The sequence below is a fragment of the Glycine soja genome, chromosome 5 (assembly GCF_004193775.1).
Source record: "Glycine soja cultivar W05 chromosome 5, ASM419377v2, whole genome shotgun sequence".
Taxonomy (NCBI): domain Eukaryota; kingdom Viridiplantae; phylum Streptophyta; class Magnoliopsida; order Fabales; family Fabaceae; genus Glycine; species Glycine soja.
In genome coordinates this window covers 23814198-23837928 of record NC_041006.1, presented here as the reverse complement: position 1 = coordinate 23837928, position 23731 = coordinate 23814198, and the positions used below count along the sequence as shown (strand labels likewise).

At 33.2% G+C, this 23731-nt stretch overlaps 1 protein-coding gene across 1 annotated transcript; it reads left to right on the top strand.

The window, feature by feature from the left end:
- Positions 1 to 9608: 9608 nt before the first annotated feature.
- On the top strand, positions 9609 to 11054 carry LOC114411210 (proteasome subunit alpha type-7-like). Its single transcript, XM_028374960.1, has 3 exons — positions 9609 to 9781; positions 10797 to 10863; positions 10950 to 11054. Exons 1-3 carry the CDS (start codon positions 9609 to 9611, stop codon positions 11052 to 11054), a joined length of 345 nt encoding a protein of 114 aa, XP_028230761.1.
- The last annotated feature ends 12677 nt before the right edge of the window (positions 11055 to 23731 follow it).

Genomic DNA, 23731 nt, shown 5'->3' with positions numbered 1-23731 from the left:
AAATAACCTGGGCCGTTAATGCCCCACGATATCAATGGTGTCAACCTTCTGCTTTTAACAAAAACTCTTCAGTTACTTGGCACCTATTCACTTCACAATTATTCACACCTCTTGACAATCGTGTTAAACTTAAAAGCAATGATCAAATCAACCGTCAGTTATAGCATTGGGAACAAACATACATTAAATATTACACTCTAGAAAACGCTATAACCTACCTTCTCCTACAAATCCTATTTCACTTTCTTGTGCAAACTCCACTTTTACGCCATCCACAAAATGAAGAGCACATCTTCAACAACATCAAGTGAAGTAAGTCATTCCCATTCTGCTCTTCACCGCAGATTTTTTTCTTCTCCTTTTCTTCAAAATCAACACTTAAACTATTAAAATTACGATATCTCTATCATTGCAGATGAAAAATCCCATGATCGGACCGCTGTTGATCATCCAATTTATCGCTGTCCTCAACAACGACAAAGTCATCTTTGATTATTCTCTTATTTTGCAATTCTTTCATTAGTATTATCGTTCCATATACATGCATTTACATTTCTCAGTTTTTTTGCAGAACATCATACAACTTCTAGCGTTCTACCATACACAATGGGCACCACAGTATCCGGAGTTTGTTCACTTGAGATATGATGGAGCCATCTACGAAATACGGGTCAGACGACACAAAGAAAGAGTGTATTTGGCAGATGGACTCGAAAACTTCAGGAAAGAATTGAAAATCTACGAGTCAACCACCATTAACTTTTTTGCCTGTGACCATCACTGCATATTTGACATAGATTTCATACAACCACTGGAGCGGTAAACTTGTGGCAGGCAGAGGCATTCATTCAGAAAGCATATTTGGACTGTTCGGTTTACTCAGAAAATGATGGATGCTCCTGGTAAGTTGACCTTTCATACATTAATCTCTTTTAACATATTCTTAGCAGTTTATCAATTTTACTTTTTTCTATCTACAGAAACTCCCGCGTTGTACATAAGTTCCTCTTAAAGCTTGTGGTCACCACATGACAGTCTTAAGGCGATCTAGTCCTCCATTGCAATGGAAAGTTGAAACCCTGAATCCTACTATTGGTGGAAAAGATGTTGTTCAACCATGGTATGATTTTCTTGAAGAAATGAACTTTGATGATGGAGATGAAATCTCTATTTACTATAGATATTATGAAAAAATTTGGGATATTGTAATTAGAAGGCAGGAGGATTGGGATGATAGCGACACCGATTAAACTGCCTTTCGTAGTCTGGGATTTTGAACAAAAAAAATCTTGCTGATGTAGTTCCAACAAACTCTATTCTATTTTGTTGTTCATCAATGTTTCCTAAGTCTATTTTTGCTATTAATCAACATTGTTGTTCATCAATATTTCTTAAGTTTATTTTCTGTTAATCAACATTTGTATTTTGCTCTCCATCAACATTTGCAAATCGCTTACCAAACAACCCGTGCATGTGCACGGGTTGCAGACTAGTATTTATATAAATCTTAAGATAATATGTAATAAAAATAATTTAAATATCAAATATTTTGTTTATATATCATTTTTTGGCTAAATTGTTAATTTAGTCCTGCTATAAATTCAAATTTGTGATTTTGGTATTTCTATTCCTAAATCAAGACATTTTGCCTTCTTATTTTTCAGAATAAACAATTTTGCTCTTTGTGACCGTTCAAAGTTAAATGCTGACTTTGATATGATGTATTGGTGCTGACTTAATATTTATATAGACTGTTAACATGACACTCATGTGACCAAAGATCAAATAAAGTGAAAACTAAAAAAAATTAAGTAGGAGTTGAACTCATAATCTTTTATTATTCAAAGATAATATAATCAACCATTAAGACATTAATTTTTTATTTTGTTAACTTTATAAACACTATTTTATATGTACCATTAGTCAATAATTATTAATCTTTTCCGACTTATAAAAATTTATAAAATAAAAAATACTTAATATATAAATCTTTTTAACTTTATTTTATATCATTTTATATATTTTATTTTCTTTTTAACAATTTACATTTAAATTTCATAAATTAATATATAAATTATTTTGTAAATTGACTTATTTTTATTCTAATTATATAAATCAATATAATTATACCAATTAATATGTAAATTCTACAAATTAGGTAAATTTATTTTAATATGTATTTTTTTAAAATTCTATGGATTAATAAAATTTTGATAATTAATATTTTAGGAAACTTACATCTTAATACTTTCGTTTTAACTATAAAATATTGTTTAATAAATAAGTTTATTAATACCAATTAATAAACAAAAAAATTACATAAATGTAAATTATTTATATAAATCATTTTATGTAATTTATAAAAATTATGTACTTTTTTATATAAAATAATACAAATTTTTACTTTAATTATAAAAAATAATAATTTTTTAATTTTATAAATTACATAAATTAATTTTTAAAATAATCTTTATATTAGTTTATGTAAATTTTTAAAATTATAATGAAATAAGAAAAATTTTTTTATATAATAATTTATTAATTTATATTAAAATAAAATTTTATAATAAAAGTAAATACTTGCAAAATTAATGAGGAAATATATTTAAATATTAAATATTTTTTTAATTTATAAATTTTTATAATTCGAAAAAAATAATAATTCTTGACTAATGATACATGTAAAATAGTGTTTACAAAATTAATTAAACAAAAAAAAGTGTCGTAGTATTTTATTGTTTTGTATTTAAATAAAAGGTCATGAGTTCAATTCTATCAATTACTTTTTTCACTTTATTTAATCCTTTATCACATAAGGTCAACTGACGAAAGAATCAAAATTGTTTACTCTGAAAAACATAGAGACTAAATGTCTTGATTTAAAAATAGGGGATCAAAATTACAGATTTGAAATTATATGGAGACAAAATTTCAATTTAGCCTAATTTTTTGAGAGATTTATATATCATTATATAACCAATGATAGTATAATCTTTTAAATATACAATATATAAAAAATAAATTGATACAACTTGATAATTAAATTTTTGAATCGTAACTCAAATAGTTTGTAAAAGTTATCTATAATTAAATATTTTTATAAATAGATGAAAGTTATCTCATAATTTTATAAATATATAAGAAATACAAATATAAACATGAGTGATAATTCTGTAAAAAAAAATGCAAGTGATAATATTTATTTATGAATAAAAATATTTACATATGTACAATTTTGGAATGGATTGATTTTGAATCGATCCAATTAAAAAATTTCAATTTTTCAATTTTTTTTATCTGTTTGAGTTTTGGTTTATTCGATTTTTTATTTTTTGGATTGATTTTTTTCAATTTTCATTAAATTGTACGGTTTATGAACACCCCTAGCTACACCTATTGAATATTTGTGACATTTTTAAACAGTAAAAAAAGACAGTGAAAAATACATTACAAAATTCATAAAACCAAAATTAACCTAAAGGAAACACTTATTGAAAACATTTTTTTCGTAAAAAATCTTTGAATGAATTGCTCTAAAGGAAACAAAGTGCCATAGAATGCAACCTCCCAATCTTTGCCAAAACCCACCAATAGGGTGGAGGCAGATGGGCAGGACAAGGTATCTTTTCGTGATAAGACAATGTATCACCAATAGGCTATTTCGACAACAGAAAAGGTGGACCTTATTGCGAAGAATTTGTTTCAAATAAAGTATAAAGAGGGTAATCGCTTAAGACCAAAGTGTTTTGGTTCTGATTAGGTTTTGAAAGAGTTGTGGAGACCACGACAAGATGTTGTTATCGTGAAGTTGTTGGGGGACATCCCTCATTTATTTCATTATGAGAGATAAAGCTTAAGGTTGTTTGGAAGCTAGCAGGAGGCTTTGACGTGGTGGAAGTAGGCCATGGTTTCTCTATGTTCAAGTTCAACCTTGCCTAGGACATCAAAAAGGTGTTTAGTGGAGGGTCGTGGATGATCTTCGATCACTACTTAGTAGTGCGAGCTTGATTCCTAGACTTCATGACTTCGAATATAAAGATTAACAACGCGATGGTATGGATTCGATTCCTATGCTTGGGTATGGAGTATTACGATGAGAGTATCTTAATGGCTTTAGTGGTGGTCGTAGGCAAACCAGTCAAGGTTGATATCAAAACCATTAATGTGTCTCATGGAAAGTTTGCACACATCTGCGTGGAAATTGACCAAAACCAACCAGTAGTGGGTAGAGTTTGGTTTAGAAACACATGGTTCAATGTGGAGTATGAGGGGATGCACCTTATCTGCAATAGGTATGGCTTGTATGGCCATACATCATGTGTGCCCATAGGCAAAAGAAGTAGTGTAGGTGACACCAACCACCCTAAACCTTAATGGCAGAGCGACCCAAGCGAAGGAGGGGGGATCTGGTGTAAACCCTAGCAACCACAACATTATGAGGTTTGGATTATTGTACCAAAAAAATAGGGCTTGTATTGTTGTAACAAAAAATAGGAAAGTAAAATAGAAAAATCCCATTACGAAAGTCAAGGGCGCAAATTCCAATGGGGTTGGAAATATGGGTTTGAAATTTCCCAAGCCTTCAAGTGACAACAAGTTTCATATGCTAGGGGGGAGTTGAACAAAAAACAAGAACGTGGGAGTGTCCACTAAAAACAACCCACCCTCGAAGGAAGGGGGGAAAAATAGCTAAGAGGGCTCGACCCGACTCATCTAAAGGTAGTAATGGCAACTTTGGTCAACTAGTTATACTAACTCATGAGGCTAACATGAACATCACAAAGGCTATAGACAACCACAAGGTATGCTCATTAGTCATAATACCTCAAAGGGTAAGGACTTCTTTGCCCTTATATTCCTAGGAGGGTTAGTGGTTGGACATGGAATCTTGATGGCCATGCTAGTGGAGTTTTGAGCACCCAACATGATAAAGTCAAAAGATACACACACATATTGGTTCAAAGAGCAATATAAAGACCTCATTGAGGCGAAAAGTGGCTCTACCTCAGAAGGGCACAGAAAGGCAGCTTGAGGGAGGACGTCATGATGGTGGTGGACTCAACTTTTGGTCTAGCGTAAGAAGGTTGGTGTCCTCTCCCACCCTATTCTCTTCTTGTGTTATGTTGAAGGGCTTCGAACATTTATGTCTTTTGTCATGGAACGTTATGGGCTTTGCCAACAAGCGGAGTCATGGCCATGTGACTTTCTTGCTAAATATGATGTGTAAAAATAGTACTTGCATAAAGATAAGTGTACCTTATGCATCAGTATCATGGACCTAAATCTAGACAATGGTGGGGAGGAAAAGAAGCAAGATTCATGGTCTCCGTCGACCTTCTAGAGAGTGGTATATTGATAACCAAATTCTTCATGAAGAGGCAATTAAATATTTCAAAACCCTCTTCTGCTCAAGAGAAAGCATAAGCAGTAAGGAATTGAGGTGTGATGTGGGGACACTCTTACTAGAGGCTAGGAGGGCCCTTACCAATCCTATCACCAAACAAGTATTTCAAGCCCCTTGGATGAATTGGTTTCGACCATGTCTTCAAGATATTCTAGGAGCAAGTTGGGTATAGTGTTTGGAGGTTTGTGCCAGATGCTTTTGTTATGGGTCATTTTGATGCTAGGATAATCGAGACTTTCCTCGTCTGAATCCCCAAGGGAGACTCTCAGGTTTGCCTAAAGGATCTTTGCCCTATTAGTTTATGTAACATAGTCTATAAGCTTCTGTCAAAAATCCTTGTTAATATATTAAGGCCCTTCCTTCATGATTTGATTAGGGCCTTGCAAAGTAGTTTCATACCGAGGCGGGGGACCAAAGATAATGCTAATATTCTTCATGAAGTGGTGCACCATATGAGGATGTCCAAAAGGAAACAAGGAGATGTGGTCCTCTAGTTGTATCTTGAGAAGGCCTATGATAGGGTGGATTAGGGCTTCCTCAAGCAGACTCTTCAGCTTTTTGGTTTTCTTGAAGTTATTGTCTCCCTAATCATGCACGATATTTCTTCCACTAGCATCTCCATTTGTTGGAACGACAATAAGCTTGAGGGATCTACCCTAGTAAGGGGACTCAGACCAGGGATCCCTTATCTCTATATCTTTTTGTCTTGTGTATGAAGTGCTTTGGAGCCAAGAACAACAAGGAGGTCCATGAGGGTAACTGGGAGCCTATTCAACTATCTTGACAAAGTCCTAAGTTAACTCGCCCGTTCTTTGCAAATGATGTTATGATGTTTGCAAATGCCAAGCTCTTGTAAGCCCATATCATTGCTAATATATATAATGCTTTTTTTTTTTCATTTCAAGGATGAAAATGAACTTGGAAAAATATAGAGGTTTGGCCTCTCTAAGTGTCTATAGAAGGATGAAGGAGAATATTTAGATTGCTACCTAGATTAGGTTCATTGATAACATTGAGAAATATCTTGAATTTAGTATAACTCAAGGACGAGTCACTTGGGAGGACTTTCAGAGTCTCATCAATAGAGTCACTTATAAACTGAGGGCATGGAAGAGTTGTATATTGAATAGGTCAGGCCAAGTAACCCTTGTTAATGTCGTTATAGCCTCATTACCCTTGTATGGGATGCAAACTCAGTGGCATCCTCAATACATATGCGAGTTTTGATAATTGTTTTTCACGCACTATTTTGTGAGCAATTATCCTAGTTTTTCTTTAGGGTTTTTGTCAATAATTTTTATTTTTGTAAATAAATTGTATAAAATGGTTTTAGAAACTAAAAAAAGATAGCTTTTAATGTTTTTGTGTAAATGCGGAAGTTATAAGAGCATATGATTTTGTTCCAGCAAAACAAGACTCTTGACTAGATGGAGATGGTGAAGATTCACCATAACGAAGCTACACCTCGCCACAATGAATCAACAAAGATGAAGACCTTCGAATTAACATAAACTAGCCTTAATGAGCCAATCTCTAGCCCCAACGACATAGGTTCAGAAGCATGAAAATCAAGTGCAGAAGTCTTTAGTGCATAATGTAATTTCGTTGTAGCGAATTATACTTTCGCTAAAATGAAAATCCTCTGAGATAGAAAAAATAATATAATCACAATTCTATATAAAGAACTTGTGACATCCTTGTAAAAGACTTTTGATTCATTTGTGATTTTCTGAAATAGAATCTCGACTTCAATTAGACTAGGTTCACTTGCTTATTATGTTTGAAGAACAAGTTTGTGGACAAATCTATTAGAGGATTTATTTAGGGGAATTCCAATGGACATGGCATGCACATGTTCAATTGGAATACAATGACCAAGCCAAAGAGTTTTGGTGGTCTAGGTATTCGAATGACAAGGAACCAAAACACAACCCTTCTGGGTAAACGTGTTTGGGATTTGATTCACCTAGCCAACCAGTTATGGGTCTCGATTCTAACCTCAAAGTATTTGAGGGAGGGAAATCTATTTATGGCTAAAGGAAGAAAGGGTTCTATCTCTTGGAATTCAATCTCTAAAGTGTTGGAGGTTCTAGAGGATGGCTTCCGGATCAAATTAGGTGATGGAAACATGTGGTTTTGGTTCGATGCCTGGGTGGTGAAGGAGTTGTTAGCCAAGAGGGTTTCTTGGGTGGATATCCATGACATTCATCTCAAGGTCAAAGAAGTGTGGGTATCACCGGAGTGGACTTTTGAGGGTTTGTATACGGCTCTACCATGTAATATTCCTCATCTTATACAAAATATTACCTCGTGATTTGTAAAAGTTTATTCCTGATATGTGAGTGTGGCACCCTGACTCTTTGAGTGAGTACTCAACTAAGAGTGCTTATGCTTGGCTTTGAGCAAACCTGGAGGAATCAATGAGGGGAGATTGGAATTGGATCTAGAAATTGAAGATAACGACAAATGGTTAATTCTTCCTTTGGTTGGTTTTTTCATATTCGTGCTCAAACATAGGGGTATTGGGGTGCAGGAAGGTTTCCCTAGGTGTGAGACCATGCCTAAAGCATTGGAGCATTGCTTGTTTTCATGTATTCACTCTTGGGCACTGTGGTTGGCTTGCGGTGTAAATGTTGCCAGGGTTCCTTCCTCAGATGTGGAGTTACTTACGTGGCTGAGGGAACTTATTCACACTCACGGTTTGCTAATGCCTATCACTATGTTGACAATCTGGCTAGCTGGGAACAAGCTTAACTTTTTAGCACTTGGCTTCTGATGCCATCTCCATAACTCCATTCATGCTAGAGCTTTTTCTTTGTTGAGCCAGTCTAGTTGTGAGACAGGTGGTGTGGCAACGTCCGAATCCTGGTAGCATCACGATTAATGTTGACGGGAGTGTGATGGGTGATCCACTCAGAGCGAGAGTAGTATTGGAGGGCTTTGTAGAGATCACCATGGGAGCTTCCTGTTTGGGTTTTGTTGTCACATGACCAAGTCTGACATCCTTTTTGCCATAATGTTAGCTTTATTGAGGCGACTGCAGATTTGCTGGGGTAAAGGCTATAGTAACGTTGTTGGAAGCGACTGCAGCTTTATTGATCTAGTCCTCTAGAGGCCACAAGCATTTCATCAGTTCAGTAATAAGGTTCACATGATTTGTGAATTCATAGGAAAGGATTGGTTAGTCTCTCTTCCTCACACACTTTGGGAAGGGAATTAGTGTGTAGATGCACTGACCAAGTTTTGTGCAGAGCATGCAGATTCGCTGGTGGTTGTTCCTGAGCAACCTGAGATTCTTATCTTGCCACTACAAGCAGATGCAGATAGAGTTCGATTTCCTAGAGTTTAACTAGTCTTGTTTTTTTCTACTTTTTTTAGCTATTTGTTACAAAAAAATAATCATGATACATATTGCCATTCTATGTATTAAGGGAAAAAAAACAATATGGAGTCAATGTGTATTCAAAATATTCAATTTCATACAAATAATTAGATTATATAAAAATAGCATAACAAAATTACTGTTATGTATAAAAAGTCATTAAATCACCAAAAATTTAGAATCAATGTTTTATATATTCAATTAAATTAAAATGCAATAATTAATCTAACATCTAACATATAAAAAGAACATTAACACTACTAAAAAAAGCATATTTTACGACGCACATTCTAAGACGGTTATGTGGGACTGTCTTAGAATGTGACACAATGGCAGAGATATAAATAAATACAACCATTCAAAGACGGTTATGCAGGACCGTCTTAGATTCTTGCCATTTTACGATGTCTTTATACAAAACCCGTCTTAGATATGTTTTTTTATTAATAATATTTAATCTGGCTCTTTACTTGTTGCTATCTGATTCTCCCTCTTTGACTCTTTAGCTCCTCTAGGGTTTTCACTTACACCCGCAGGCACCACCACTTACACCCGAAGACGGCAACGGCAGACGACATTAAAAGAAAGATCATGGAGAATAGCAGCTCTCCAAAAGGCCAGTCCAAGATGCTATTCTACTTGTTCCCTGAGCAGCTGCAAGTAAAGAACACACCAACACCAACACTAGGCTTGTTTTCTTCTTCTTTACTCTTTTCTTCACAGAAGCGTAAAAAGAAAAAGCTTGATTAGAGAAAGAGAGAGAGAGAGAGAGAGCTTTGAATCAAAACTCAGAAGTAGAAAAAAACACAAATGACAATCGCTATGGCTAGGTACGACCGAGCAATCACTGTGTTCTCCCCCGACGGCCATCTCTTCCAGGTCCAGTATGCCCTCAAAGCCGTCCGCAAGGGCAACGCCATCATCGGCATCCGCGACATCGACAACGTCGTCCTTGGCATCGAGAAGAAATCCAACGCCAAACTCCAAGACTCCAGGTACTACTACTCTTTTCAATTCAATTCCCTCCATTTCAGATCCCTTTCCCCTTCGATTACTAGGGATTAACCAAGAAAACTATGAGTTATAAGGAAACCAAACTCCGTTTCAGAGACTATCCAAAAAGTATGCGATCTCTAGTGAGAAAAAGATTACCAAAATTTACTACAGAGCAAACCAAACTACTTATTGGTTCATTTGATTTTATTGGCCTAAACTATTACTCCTCAACATGTCTCCGATGCACCTCAACTAAGCAATGCTAGACCTAATTACATAACAGATTCTTATATCACTCCTGCATGTAAGGACTCCAATCTTTTATCATTCTATCAATTCCCTAAATTGCATGTACTAGTTCAGTACTTTTAATTTTGATAAAATATTAAACTACCTCTTTTTATAATTATGCAGATTGCTTCTGATTTGATATATGTTACTCCAAGAGGAATTCGTGACTTTTTGTTATTTACCAAGGAAAAGTACAATAATCCATTGATTTACATCACTGAAAATGGTAAATAGCAGTTGTCTATGTACATTTAATTTCCATTTATGAAATAACATATGTTGTACATGATTTTCAATTTCCCCAATCTATTGAAAAGAATGTGTATTCTAACTTATGTTTTACATTAAGGATAAAAGAAATTTATTGTTATGATAAAGTTTTCATTTTTGTTAATTATATTTTGTTAATTTACTGCATCTTGTACCGGGGGTTTGTAAAAGTTGATGACAGTACAGCTCACTCTGTTCTCATCATCTGGCTGGAGAATAGAAATTGAACGAAGTAATTGAACAAAGCCATAAACTTCTTCTTCTTTTTTTGAAGTACAACATATATCTGTGGGTCACTCTTAAGAAAGAAGTTAAGGAAAATGTACTGGATGTATACATATAAGTATATCCCCAAGAAAATAAGCACGATATATCTATAATTTTTGCATCCTAGTTTTTTTGTTAGCTACGATATATCTATAATGGATTTGATTTTTCTCTGATTGATATCAGGTTGGTAATGTTGTTACTGATGATTATCATGATTATATTGGCACATTTGAATATTGGTGGACCCATGGTTTGGTTTCAGATTCCACGCATATGATGCTAAGAATTGCCTGCAATTTTGGTTCCTTTCTGCATCCATCAGTGCAATGCATGCAGGCTCTCAGAGTTGCAACTGTGGAGCAAGGAAACATCGATCCATATAGTGTTCTCTTAATGAAAACTGAATTAGCTTCAATTTCTAATACTTATATTACTTCTTGAGAAATATTATCTCCTCAAGAAAGTTATTGAAGTGGTTAATAAGCTTCTGAAATCTTGGAATTTAACATAGGAGCATTTTGATTACAAATTTACAATCTCTAAGAATTTACTGAGGTGAGGATGATATATGCAGTACGATTCACTTGCAAAATAATCTAGATGAAAACAAAACATATTGGTCCTAAAAACTAAACCATATTGATTTTCTGTTGTGAATGCAATCAATTGTTTAAATATCATTCTTCTTAATTTTTTTTATCTTAAAATTACATGGTTACTAGTCTATTTTTTTAAAAGGCTAAGCAAAATGGTTACTAGTCTACTTAAAATTAGGAGTTTAGGACTGCCATATTTTCTAGAATAACATTTTGCAATTGCTAAATTCCCTGAAGCAAAATAGGTGTTTGAACTTTTCATTGCATGTTTCATTCTTAAAATGTATAGCACCCGTAGTTGTTTAATTTTGTCTTTTTTCTATTACTAAAATTATTTTATTGGTTGCTACTGATTTGAGCCAAGTAATTTATCTTGATTCTATTCACTCCCTTAAGATTGGACCCTTAACCCAATATTGGAAAATTTATGGCTTCCATTCGTTATGAGGAAATATCAATTCATAAAAATGGTTTCAGTTTTATTTATGTGATTATGTCATCTATGACAATAATTATTAAAAACCATTTGTATATAATATTCATATTATGCGAAACAGTAAACTCTAACGTCTAAAGAGCCAATGTTAGTTTTTGGAGGAAAAAAAGCAGCATACTTGAAAACATTTATAGCTTCCACACTGCCTTGCTTAAGGTGCTTGTAGACTTTGAAAACATTGGCATTTATGATGTGCCTTTTTTGGATTCCTACATAATAATCTCTTTTTTTTTCTAGAAAGATATGAGGAATGGTCACTCCAATTGGCTTCAAAGGAACAAAAGATAGCCGATGAGAATGTCTTAAGGCTTGTTGAAGAGCAAAAGGTTTGCCTCTTATTTACTATTTAGTGTCTTGGTTATGAAAAGCTTGCTATTTATCACTTCATTCTTATACATTGTGAATACATCTTATTGATGTAAACTTCAAAATTTTCAGCGAGAGAAAGAGGAGGCCTATAACAAGATACTTCATTTGGAAAAACAACTAGATTTCTCTATCCATATAAAAGTATGACCTTGTTTACTTTCTCCCTGATAAAAGTACACCCCCTGGTCCCCTTTTCTCTATCCATATATAGAGATTTGCTAATTTACCTTGACCTTTTTTAGGAGTATTTTAATTTAGCAAACTATACCTTGGCCTTGGATGCATTTAGAAAATCCTAGTTATATCCTAGTTATATCTCTTCATTTAAGAAAATCCTAGTTTGATTTATATGCTTTATTGTGCATACCCGGAATGATGTTGCCTCATGGGTGAAGGAGCTGAGCAGGTCTTATTAACATATTTTCTAATTAAATCTATTTAATCTTGCATTATAAGGGTTTGTGGTCATTAATTTAAATCCATTGAATTATTTTTTTAGCGTTTTATATTTTTTTGTATTTTTTTTATTTTTGCTCTCATTTATGATGTTTTCCTCCTCCTTTTTAGTAATGAACGATTAGAAAAACTGTTTCTTTGAAGCTGGTTAATCTTCTTTTTTTTTTGTATGAGTTAATGCACCATGAATTACTTGTGGATTTGACCTATAATTGTTTTGATAGGGTTGAATCGGAATTCTTATACTGGCTAATAAATCCATAATATCATTTTTTTTCATTGGACCAACAGCTTGCAACTACCATTTCGTCTTTGGCCTTCGATAAATTGTTTGGGCTGCAAGATTGATCTCATTCATGTAAGTCATGTCAATTCTTTTGCTTCAAAATTCTTCTTCAAACATTTATGCTTATCTAACTTTTGCTTATTATCTTATACTAATCCTTAACTTTTCCAAGGTTCTTTTACTAGTGGCTGTGAATGATTTTTTTTCTTCTTTCAATCTGTATGATTGAGATGAAAAACATTAAAATTAAATATTTAATCAAAGTAAAATAATTTGATTTGATTCATTCTTCATATCCACCACATGATATTTTTGGGTCATCCCTTTATATATATATATATATATATATATATAGATATATCAAATATCTAATTTAGCGTCTTAGGGAATAATTATAAATAGTTTACAAATAATACAAACTTTACGAATAATAATCCACATGTAAATGGTTTTACGTAAACCTCGTATTTGGCCCTTTAAGCTCTATAATTTGTTTCGGAAATTCCTGAATTGGCCTAGAATAAAAATGTCATCCATATAAAATTGTCATATCGTTCATTTAGCTAGACTCATCAATATGGTTTTTATTGTTATGAAGCATTAGAGATCAATTCATTGCATTGTGTATATTGACACTTTGAACCTTGAAAACTATTATGCAGTTTTATCCTTGTATTGATTTACTAGTTTCCTTCCTTAGAAATTTAGAAGATTGATACTTGTTTTTCTCTTGTAAAAGCCGTCTGTTGCATTGCCCATAGGAGGGTTTTTAGAACCTTGAAAACTATTATGTGTTTTATCATTGCATTGTAGTAGTTTTTATGCTATTTTGTTTGTATTGTAAACATCACAGGTGGTGATATCATCTGGTGCTTAACAAAGCTTTTTACATCGGTCGTAAAAGGACCGTTGTAGAACACGTGACAAACTACATCGTTCGTAAAATGACCGTCGTAGAACACATGAGAAACAAAGTCGTGCTTCAGCCAACAACGATGTGGAAAGCAGTGCTTTCTACATCGGTGTTGTTGTAGGAACGACTTCGTTTGTGACGTGTTTCTAAGACAGTCCTTTTACGACCGATGTAGAAACATCCACCCTCTACAACGACATTAGATTTAAAGACACGCGTCCACCGTCGTAAAAATGCCAATTTCACCGATGTAGAATGCTCTTTTTCTAGCAATAATACTATCTCTATTGTACCACTACTACCTGCAACAACAATGACAATATGATGATATTTTATTTATTACAATTAATTTATTCTTTAGGTTTTATACTGTGTCATTATTATATTTTTATTTTACTTTTTCAGTAATTAAATACATTAGTAACTTACAATTCATTAGACATTATGTATAGAACAAAATATTTTTAATGTAATTAAAACTTTCAATTTGTCTAAAGTGTATGAGATAGATTAGTATAAATATAAAAAAATAAAAAATAGTTAATTCAAGTGTATATATATATATATATATATATATATATATATATATATATATATATATATATATATATATATATATATATATATATATATATATATATATCAGTGTAATTAAGTTAATAAATATATCTATAAAATTATCTCATTAGAAATTATTTCAATCTTTTTTACTAAGATGTGAGGTTTAAATCTTAATGAATAAAAAAACATAATTAAAAGAAAATTAAAAATAATTAATATACACAATATGATGGTTATAGACGATTTAATAAATGTTTGAAAAGGCGTGTTTAATCATTTAGTTAAATGATATTGAGATAATATAATTATTCTGCATGTCCAACTAATATTCAATGACAGTTCATACACTACAAATTAATAATCCAAATATAAGTCCAAATAAGTCCCAATTCCGTGGTAACAATAACATTCAAGCGAGTGGCAAGAGTCTAGAATAATCAATATTTGGTCCTCAACTTTTTACGTATCCAGTTCTGTGAGCACTGCTGCAGGCCAAAGAATGATGGAAACCAGCAAGCTGCAACTATCACATTCATTTCATTTTTTTTAAAACTTAGATTTTATTTTCTAAACTTTTTTGAAATTTAATTTTTAATCCGTAAACTTTTGTTTGACTGGTCAAAGTTTTTAAACTTTTTTATTAAAATTTTTAGTTTCTAAACTTTTGTTTGATCAAACTATTTTACATTAAGATTTTTAGTTCCTAAACTTTTGAAAAATTCAATTTTTAATTCTTGAAATCTTGTTAAATAAATAAAAATAATGAGTTCAAACTTTTGTTCAATGGCTAAAAATTGAAATTTCTAAGAGTTTAAGGATTTTGATCAGTCAAACCACTACTAAACAAATGGTCTTTTACAACGCTGCTTTTACGATGGTTCTACAAAAATTGATGTTGTAAGTTAAGCAGTGACATTTTTGTAAATAACTGTAACTTTTTAAAGACGATTTTACCAAAATCGCATTTGAAAACGCATTACGACATCTGTTGTTTAAAAATCGACATAGAATGCGAGAATACAAAGACGGTTTTAGAAAACCGTCTTCGAAAGGAATGGAAGAATATGTGGTTTTTCTCTTTTCTTTCATTTTTTTTCTCTTTTCTTTCATTTTTTTTTCTCTTTTCTCCTTCTCTCCTCGAATTTTCGATTCCAACAACAGCTAGGGTTTCGAACACAACTTCCCCTCCCTCTTTCCCCAATAGCTAGGGAGAATTAGGTCGTGCTCAACGATGATGGCCCCAGTCCGGCCTCCAATGGGGATGTCGTCATCTTCCTCCCTTAGTTTTCACCGACGCAACCACCTAGACTTCTCCCCCCTCACGCGCGGCCTCCATTTCTGTGCATGGCGTGGAATGCAATGACCCCAAGTGGTGTTTCTCGTTCTCTAAAACTTAGATCTTTAGTCGATTGATCGAAGGGGAAGAGATGGAAGTGGAAGGGTCATCGAAGAAGACAATAGTGATGCAGCAGAAGGAGATAGCGGAGGCTAGGGTTCCACTGTCGTATAGGGACCAGTGTGCCCACTTGCTCATCCCTCGCAATAGGTGCAGGTAGGCCGAGTTCTACCTCCCCTGGAAGTGCGAGAACAAGTGCCGCTCCTACGAGCTCGTCATGGAGAGGATGCGCCAGATGAAAAGGATCCACTAACACCAACAAAAATCCAACCCCAAACAACTCCTTATCCCGCTTCCCAAACCTGCTAATGCCTGATTCATTTCACCCTCTCGCTGTAAGCTCCTCCTCTCTTATTTCTTTTTACTTCACCTACTTTTTTATTTTATCTCTTCTAAATTTGGATTGTTCGGGGTTGGTTGATTGATGTTGTTATACCAATTCAATTAAGGTTTTGCTTTGGTTCAAGAAGGGGGAGAAAGAGGTTGATTTTCATCAACTTAATTGGTTTTCATATTTTGTTTTGCAGCAAGATCTTAACGTAAAATTAATAATTTGAGAATTCTTTATGGGGAACTGTTATTGTGTGATTACTAATTGGTGCAAAAATTTAATTTTCAGGGTCCGTGAAGTAAGAATGTGCCTTCATTTAAATGGTATAATGTAGAGGAGGAAATTCTCGAGAAGAAGATGAAGATTGGTTTTCGTTTATATTCCAAGAAGTTGTCAGTTTTATCTATACTTCATCATCCACCAACACCCATTGGCTTTTGACTTGAATTTATTCTATATAATACCTATATAATTGGTTAAGATTTAATGTTGCATTTTGGCATACATTCCGTGGAACAGGTGCTGACCCATTTGGTGCACCTACCAAATACTGGCCATGGGAAGATGGTACCAATTCATTAAACAGGGCTAAATGACGAAGTATGTTAATTCTTGACTCTCCAGTTGATATACTTCACATTCAGATATTTGTTTGCGTCACAAAATAAAATTCTCTTGATTAACATAGTGAGAGCTAATTTTGAGTTCATTAGCAAACTCAGTGTGGACTTTTGGTGCTTTCACGACAAGGATATAGCCTATGAAGGAAAAACTCTTGTGGTAAGTCAATATTTAACTTTATTCACTTTATTACAATTCTTAGACAGGATCAAAGTGTGAAATGCAGTGGCATATGCTTACTTTTTTTATATCTAGAATATTCAGTTATGATCATAGTTGGTGGAATGTACTTTGTTAGACCTTGTGGCCTCAATAATCTTAAGAGGGATAGGCTTAGAATGCAAAAGAAGCAACAACAATCAATTTAACAATGTTCTTTAAACATGCAAGACACAATTGATTGTAACAAAATAAATAAGATAAGGGAAGAGAGAATGCAAACACAATTTTATACTGGTTCGGCCACTTCCAATGCCTACATCCAGTACTCAAGCAACCCACTTGAGATTTCCACTATCTTTGTAAAATCCATTACAAAGTCTGAACCACACAGGGACAACCTATCCCTTGTGTTCAGGAATCCTTTACAACAAGAGACTCACAGTCTCTTAACCAATCTCATTGAATAAGAAGAATGGAAGAAGAATTCTCTCTTCAAGAGAAGAATATTACAATAAAGATCATGTAGGAATCCTTATAGATTTTGCAAGTGTTTGGCCAAGGATTTCTTTTGAGAGAGCATTTGACAATGAAGTTCTTTTGCAATCTCTCTCATTGTCTTTTGAGAGGATAAGACATTTTTGCTAAGCAAAACTCTCTGCATAAAATTCGTGCCCAAGTCACCTATTTATAGGCCTTTGATGGTCATTCACAAATCTAATGAAAATATGTGACTGTTGGCGATATTCCTTGAAAATCCTCTCTGGTAATCGATTACAGAATTAGTGTAATCGATTACACAGTTGTTTTTCTTGAACAGTTGTGACCCTTCATTTAAAATTTGAATTCCCAACGTTCAGAGTCTCTGGTAATCGATTACATATGATGTGTAATCGATTACACACTTTCAAACCATTGGTAATCGATTACATGTATTGGTAATCGATTACATGTGCCTTGAATGACTTGAAACCTTTCATTGTGAGGCAAGGCTTGATCTTGAAGAAATCTTGAATCAAGGCTTTGTTTGTTGAAACAATCTTGTATTAATCTTGAAGCAAAATGAGCCTTGTTTGATTCTTCTTTTGACATCATCAAAATCATGTATACATACATTCACATACTTTCTTGATTATTACTCTGCTGCTACATTTTTAAATATGCTTTCTGAGCTATAGGAGTGCACTTGTTTTCTTTATCACAAGAATCTAATGCAAACTTGGATCTCATATTAAAAGAATTACACACCAAGTCATGAACTTGTGGCAATCCATTGCCTACACCAAGAAATTCAAATGTTTGTCTTCTTATTTGCAGTCATGTTGTACCTTTCCTAATTATTGTTGTTTTAACATTTTTCAAGATTTCAGGGGAAACCTTTGAGGTGTTCACTTTCTTAAACCAAACACAAATTATTCATTGGTAATGTTCCAAAAACCTGGGCTGAAGATGATTTTAGGAAAGTTGTTGAAGGTGTTGGTCTTGGAGTTGAAACCATTGAGCTCATAAAGGTGTGCTGTCTTGAACTAACTATGCCACTAATTTACATTAAGTTGTTGTCACATGGGCAAATCCAAATAACTCACCTGACCATTTTGCTTCTTCACAGGTAATTTCCTAAATTAAAATGGAATGCAGATGAACAATTTCTAATTGCTTTTTCTTACCATTTGATCAATTATTTGATTGGACATATATAGGTGATAATCCATGCTTCCATTTTCTGGCAACGTTTCCTCTTTTTCACTTTTTCCTTCTTACTTTGCAGAGTCCATGGCAGTAAGTATTTACAAGTTTCTCTGTGCTATATTTTGAAACTATCTATTTGAGCAAGTTGTGTCATTTCCTTTAAAAAGAACGATGGAAAGAAACTGACTGTTATTTATCAATTATTTTTGGGTAAGAATAAGGTTGGTGGGGAGATGAGTTTGCCTCATTTCTAGGCCATGCATATTACAATTTACAAGTCTCAATGAGGACTAATAGTAGTACTGTGGTACTTATAGATGGCCTATCAACCAAGGACCATATGCAGGATTTAAGTATATGATCTTGTCAACTCAATTTGATCATATCAATTAAGCCAATCCTCATCAGCGATTCTTGTTTACTAGGTGGACTTGGTCTTTAGTTACTTAAACTTAGCATAAAAATGTTAAGAATCTATAGTCACTCATTTCTGTTATGTTTCAATTTTGATCTTCTCAATATTGCATAAAGTATATGAATAAATAATCTGTCATGCCCAAGACTTTTAGCTCAAGTGGCACTAGGTCCCTGTGGGAACTTTTAGATCCTGATATAAAATCCCTCTTAGGCTGCACTTTAACCCCCTTCCAAAACAAACGTAGAGTTTCCCAAGACATTATTGCCTGAGGTTTGCTATTTAAGATAAAATAAGATTCTAGCACATCAATGAAGGTTACATTGTTTCATGTCTGATTCCTTTCATTAGATGATAATAGACAGATGTTTGATCAATATTGCTTAGAAACCTTACAAGGATGTTATCAAAGCAACTCAAGATTGATGGAAGCGGTATGGAATTTAGTGCTTCATTTGATTGCACTTGGTACTTTTCGATAATGTTCCAATTGAGCTTTTACCATTTATGATGGTTGATGAAAAACATTTTTACCACATGAGGAATAAGGTTAGGAAGCAAGCCATTTGACTTTTTGAGAGCTTTTCTAGAGAGAGTTAGTTTAAAGACTTGTAAGAGTTACACACCTTGGTCATTGATGATTCTCATTCTCATATATTTTCTGATTTTCTTCCTTGTATACAATGTGATTCCTTGTCTTTGCTTTCACTTCATATCTCTGGTTCTTAGGTGACAGATAAGGGATTACTATGAGGTGTCTTGGTATTGTGAGAAGAGTAATAAAACAATCGCTTCATTGAGAAAATATTAAAATGTATTGGTTATGTCATTCAAGGTTAAACCCGTAGATATCATCATATATTTTCTATTTTTTAATTTTATATCCCCTCCCATTTCTATTACAAGTTATACATACAAATTTAATTTAATATTCACACACACTTATGACACAGAGTGTATTACTATAATATTCACACACACTAGTGGATCAAAATTAAATTTTATTAGAAGTAATACATACTTTATTTAATAATTAGGCCATGGTAGTGGATTAGGTGCACTATATATCTATATCTAATTGGTTTAACTTAACATGAACTATTAAAAAATTTCTACTTGACCTGTAAAATCTAGGAAAATATGAGTAGGGTCAAGTGCAAAACATTCAATAAACCATGTTCATTAACCTCCCTTTGTTTGTCGGTATTTTCTTGGACTACAATGAAATTGCAAATCTTTGTGATAGTGCAGAACACATATTTTCAAGTGAACCCAGGGTCTTACAACTTAAGGCAAAATATTTGGTGATTTACATGGGCAATTTGGAGATCTCATGCACCTTTTTGATGAGTATGGTGCACCATCAACTGCTAGTGACATAGCGTAAGTTCCTTAGTTCCCACAGATTGTGTGCTACCTTTTAGCACTGTTTTTAAGGGAGGCATTAGACATGCATTAATGGTATATATATTAAGTGTGTTATACACTAACTTTGGTAACCAAGTGTGTTATACACTTATACTGCAGTTATCTATCTCAGATTGAAATGTTTAGTTCATTAGTTTGACAACTGATAGAGTCCTGTATATATTGGTAATAAAAGTGCACTTCTCATATCTCTGGTTATCCATTCTCTGCCTGCTAATGTTGCTGCAGGAATGGAAGAAGTGTACAATAACTATAAAAATGAAGTAGGTTTATATTCATGTCTTATGTTCATATATGCATATTCATTTTGCACTTACCTTGTCGATATCTAAACTTTTCCTAATATCGGTGGTGTGGGAACAAGTATTAGTTTACTCATAATTGACTATGTAACTGAACTCCAAAAAATCACATACTTCATGTATGAAAAATTGTGTCTATTATCATTGTCATTTATTCTTATTTCTTTACTTCATGTGTTGATTCATAGTTATTATAATATTGTTGTCTGGTACTCTATCTATTGTTGTGTTAAAAAAGTGAGATGAATTCAAAAGTGAGTGTATATTTACTAAAACTACCTTGATAATAATAATTGCAAAATTTTGGTGGTTGGTTTCAGGGCCTATGCTTGAAATTCCAGAGGATCTGTACCATTTGATTAAGAATGCAGTTTCAATTAGAAACCATCTTGAGAGGAACAAGAAGGAAAAGGACTCCAAGTTCAGGTTGATTCTTGTTGACAGCAGAATCCACCGACTTGCTCGCTACTACAACAAGACTAAGGAGCTCCCACAAGTATGGAAGTAGTAAGTTCCAAGTTCCCGCCCATCACCCTACTATGACTTTCTTGTTATTATTTTATCAATGCATTTTTAGTAAATCAAAGTGTGCTTAAGGTAAAAGTTCTAGCCCATGATTATGTTATATTGCTATGCTTTAGCTGTGAAATGTAGTGTAAGCAAAAGGAAGTGGTTTGGTTCATTTTTTTCCTTGCCTATCCAAACACAGTATTTAGTGCATTCCTAGGGTCATTCATTTTAAGTGGAAGTCTTCCCTTCTATTGCTTCTCTTATGATACCTCCTCTCCTTTTCTTTTTCATCACGGTTTTCCCAAAAATCCCTACACTTGAACAATTGAAGTAACTAGGGTCCCAAATGCTTGTTAGATTTTTTTGTAGTTATCTTTTCTGCATATAGTTATAGGTATCTATAACGTTAGTTGTTTTTGACAATGATTATGTATATTCATGTAATCAAAATAATTTATTTAATTTTTTACCTAGTTGCAGGTATTCCTAAAGCAACATAATATGCATGTTCTATTGATAATCAGTACTTTTTATTTTTCTTTAAAATTACAAATATCATCTTATTTAAAAATAAAGAAAATAGTTTTTTATTTTTTTTAGAAAAATGACATTCTAAGACGATTTTCAGGCCAAAATCATCTTAGAATCTTTAATTTTTTTAACAATATTTTTTTAAAAAAATTCTAAGACTGTTATCTGAAAAAAAAAAAGTCTTAAAATGTCTACTTTCGAAAATCGTCTTAGAATCTTCAACTTTTTTTTAACTTTTTTTTTTAAAAAAAAAAGACATTCTAAGACAGATATATGAAAAACCGTCTTAGAAAGTTTACTCATCTAAGAAGGTTTTTAATTAAGAACCATCTTAGAAAGGTATCTTTTTAAAAAGGTTTTTAGTTAAGAACTGTCTTAGAATGATGCATTTTCTAAGACGATATTTTATGGAACCGTCATAGAAAGTTAAAACTTTCTATGACGTTGTCTAGGATGACGGTTAATAACCGACGTAGAATAACCTTTTTGGGGTTGTGAACAAAAGTTTAAGGATTAAAAATCTTAATAAAAGAAAGTTGAAAGACTTTGATCCGTCTTACAAAAATTTAAAGAATAAAAACTAAATTTCAAAAATTTAGAAACTAAAAATTAGTTAACCCTATTTTCTTTAGTTAGCTCTTTTCCGGCCTTGTTTATTATAATTATAACAAAAAAAACTATTGTTTGCACAATAAAAGTTCTTTTTTCAAAGTCAATAATGGTATAAAAATATTATGGCAAAGGATTTTGGAGAAGTTAAAAATTGTGTTAACTAGTATACACAACATATTAAACATTAGTCACCATATATTTAATTTGTTATAGGAAGTTTCACTTTAATTTAGATGTTTAGAAACAGCAACACTATGGGCATGTTTTGTTCTTTTTGCAATTAATTTTTATAATTTAGAAAAAAACGTTTAGTAGTAGTAATATTTGAAATTATTTTAAAATTATTACCTTTTTTTAAATATAATATAAGATCATAATATTTTTAAGTTGTTTTATTTCCTTTTGTTTATAATTTTGTTTTGCTCATGTTCTTTCTTCCACTTCTATTATCTAAAACTTAGTTTTTTTTTTAAATGCTTTTAAAACATTTTGGCTTAAGTATAATTTTGAACTTATTATTGTCATCTCACAAATTTGTATCTCTCTTTCTCTCTAATTTAATTATTTCATTATTTTAATTGCATAATTTTAATTCATCTATTAATTTGATGTCTAATATAGAACAAAAATGTTGATGTGATGTCTTTTTTCACTACCATGCTAGCACTTTAGGTCATGTCTAGGGGTGTACAACGGGTCGATTCGGTCGGGTTTGGGCCAGAAAAACCCATCCTACCTAACCCTATTGGTTGGCATTTGTGTTTCGAACCCGTTTCTAAATGCACTTTTGGTTTGAGCAGATGTCGGGTTCTCAATTTGGGTTTGATGCACCCGTAAATGGAAAATAGAACAAAGAAGAGATTCAGATTTCTCAATTCGGCCACCACCCACCATCGAAACCTCTAGCTACATCGGAACCACAAACGCCAGAAATGCAACCACTATCATGAGTCTCATGAGCTCAATCACAATCTCGATTATGGCTATGTCGTGACAGTTCCCATCTCCCATAATAGCTTCGGCACGATGAGGAAGTGGTGGTCAACTGCTTCGATGAATGCTCAAACAAGACAAGAGAGAAGGAGGAAAGGGGGGTCACATGGATGTGGCGCCGCAAGCTCCTCCTTAGGGTTTTGTGAGTGAGAGAGACTAGACTAGTGTGAGTTATTTTTCACTTCTGATTTTTATTGTTTCAATTTTTAGGGTAATTTTTATAACTGGATCGTGTACGGTAAACTGTAATCTCATAAGGGAAGTGGGTTGGGCCTATTTAATCTCATAACAACATAAATAATTTTGGTTTGGGTTGGTTTTCGACCCGTCTATAAATCATTATTGAACCCAACCAGGCATAACCTTCCTAACTCGTTGCTTTGACCCACTAACCCATCCCAAACCACTCAAAATGCACTTTTTTTATTTGTGCGGTTTTGGGTCGGATTGAGTC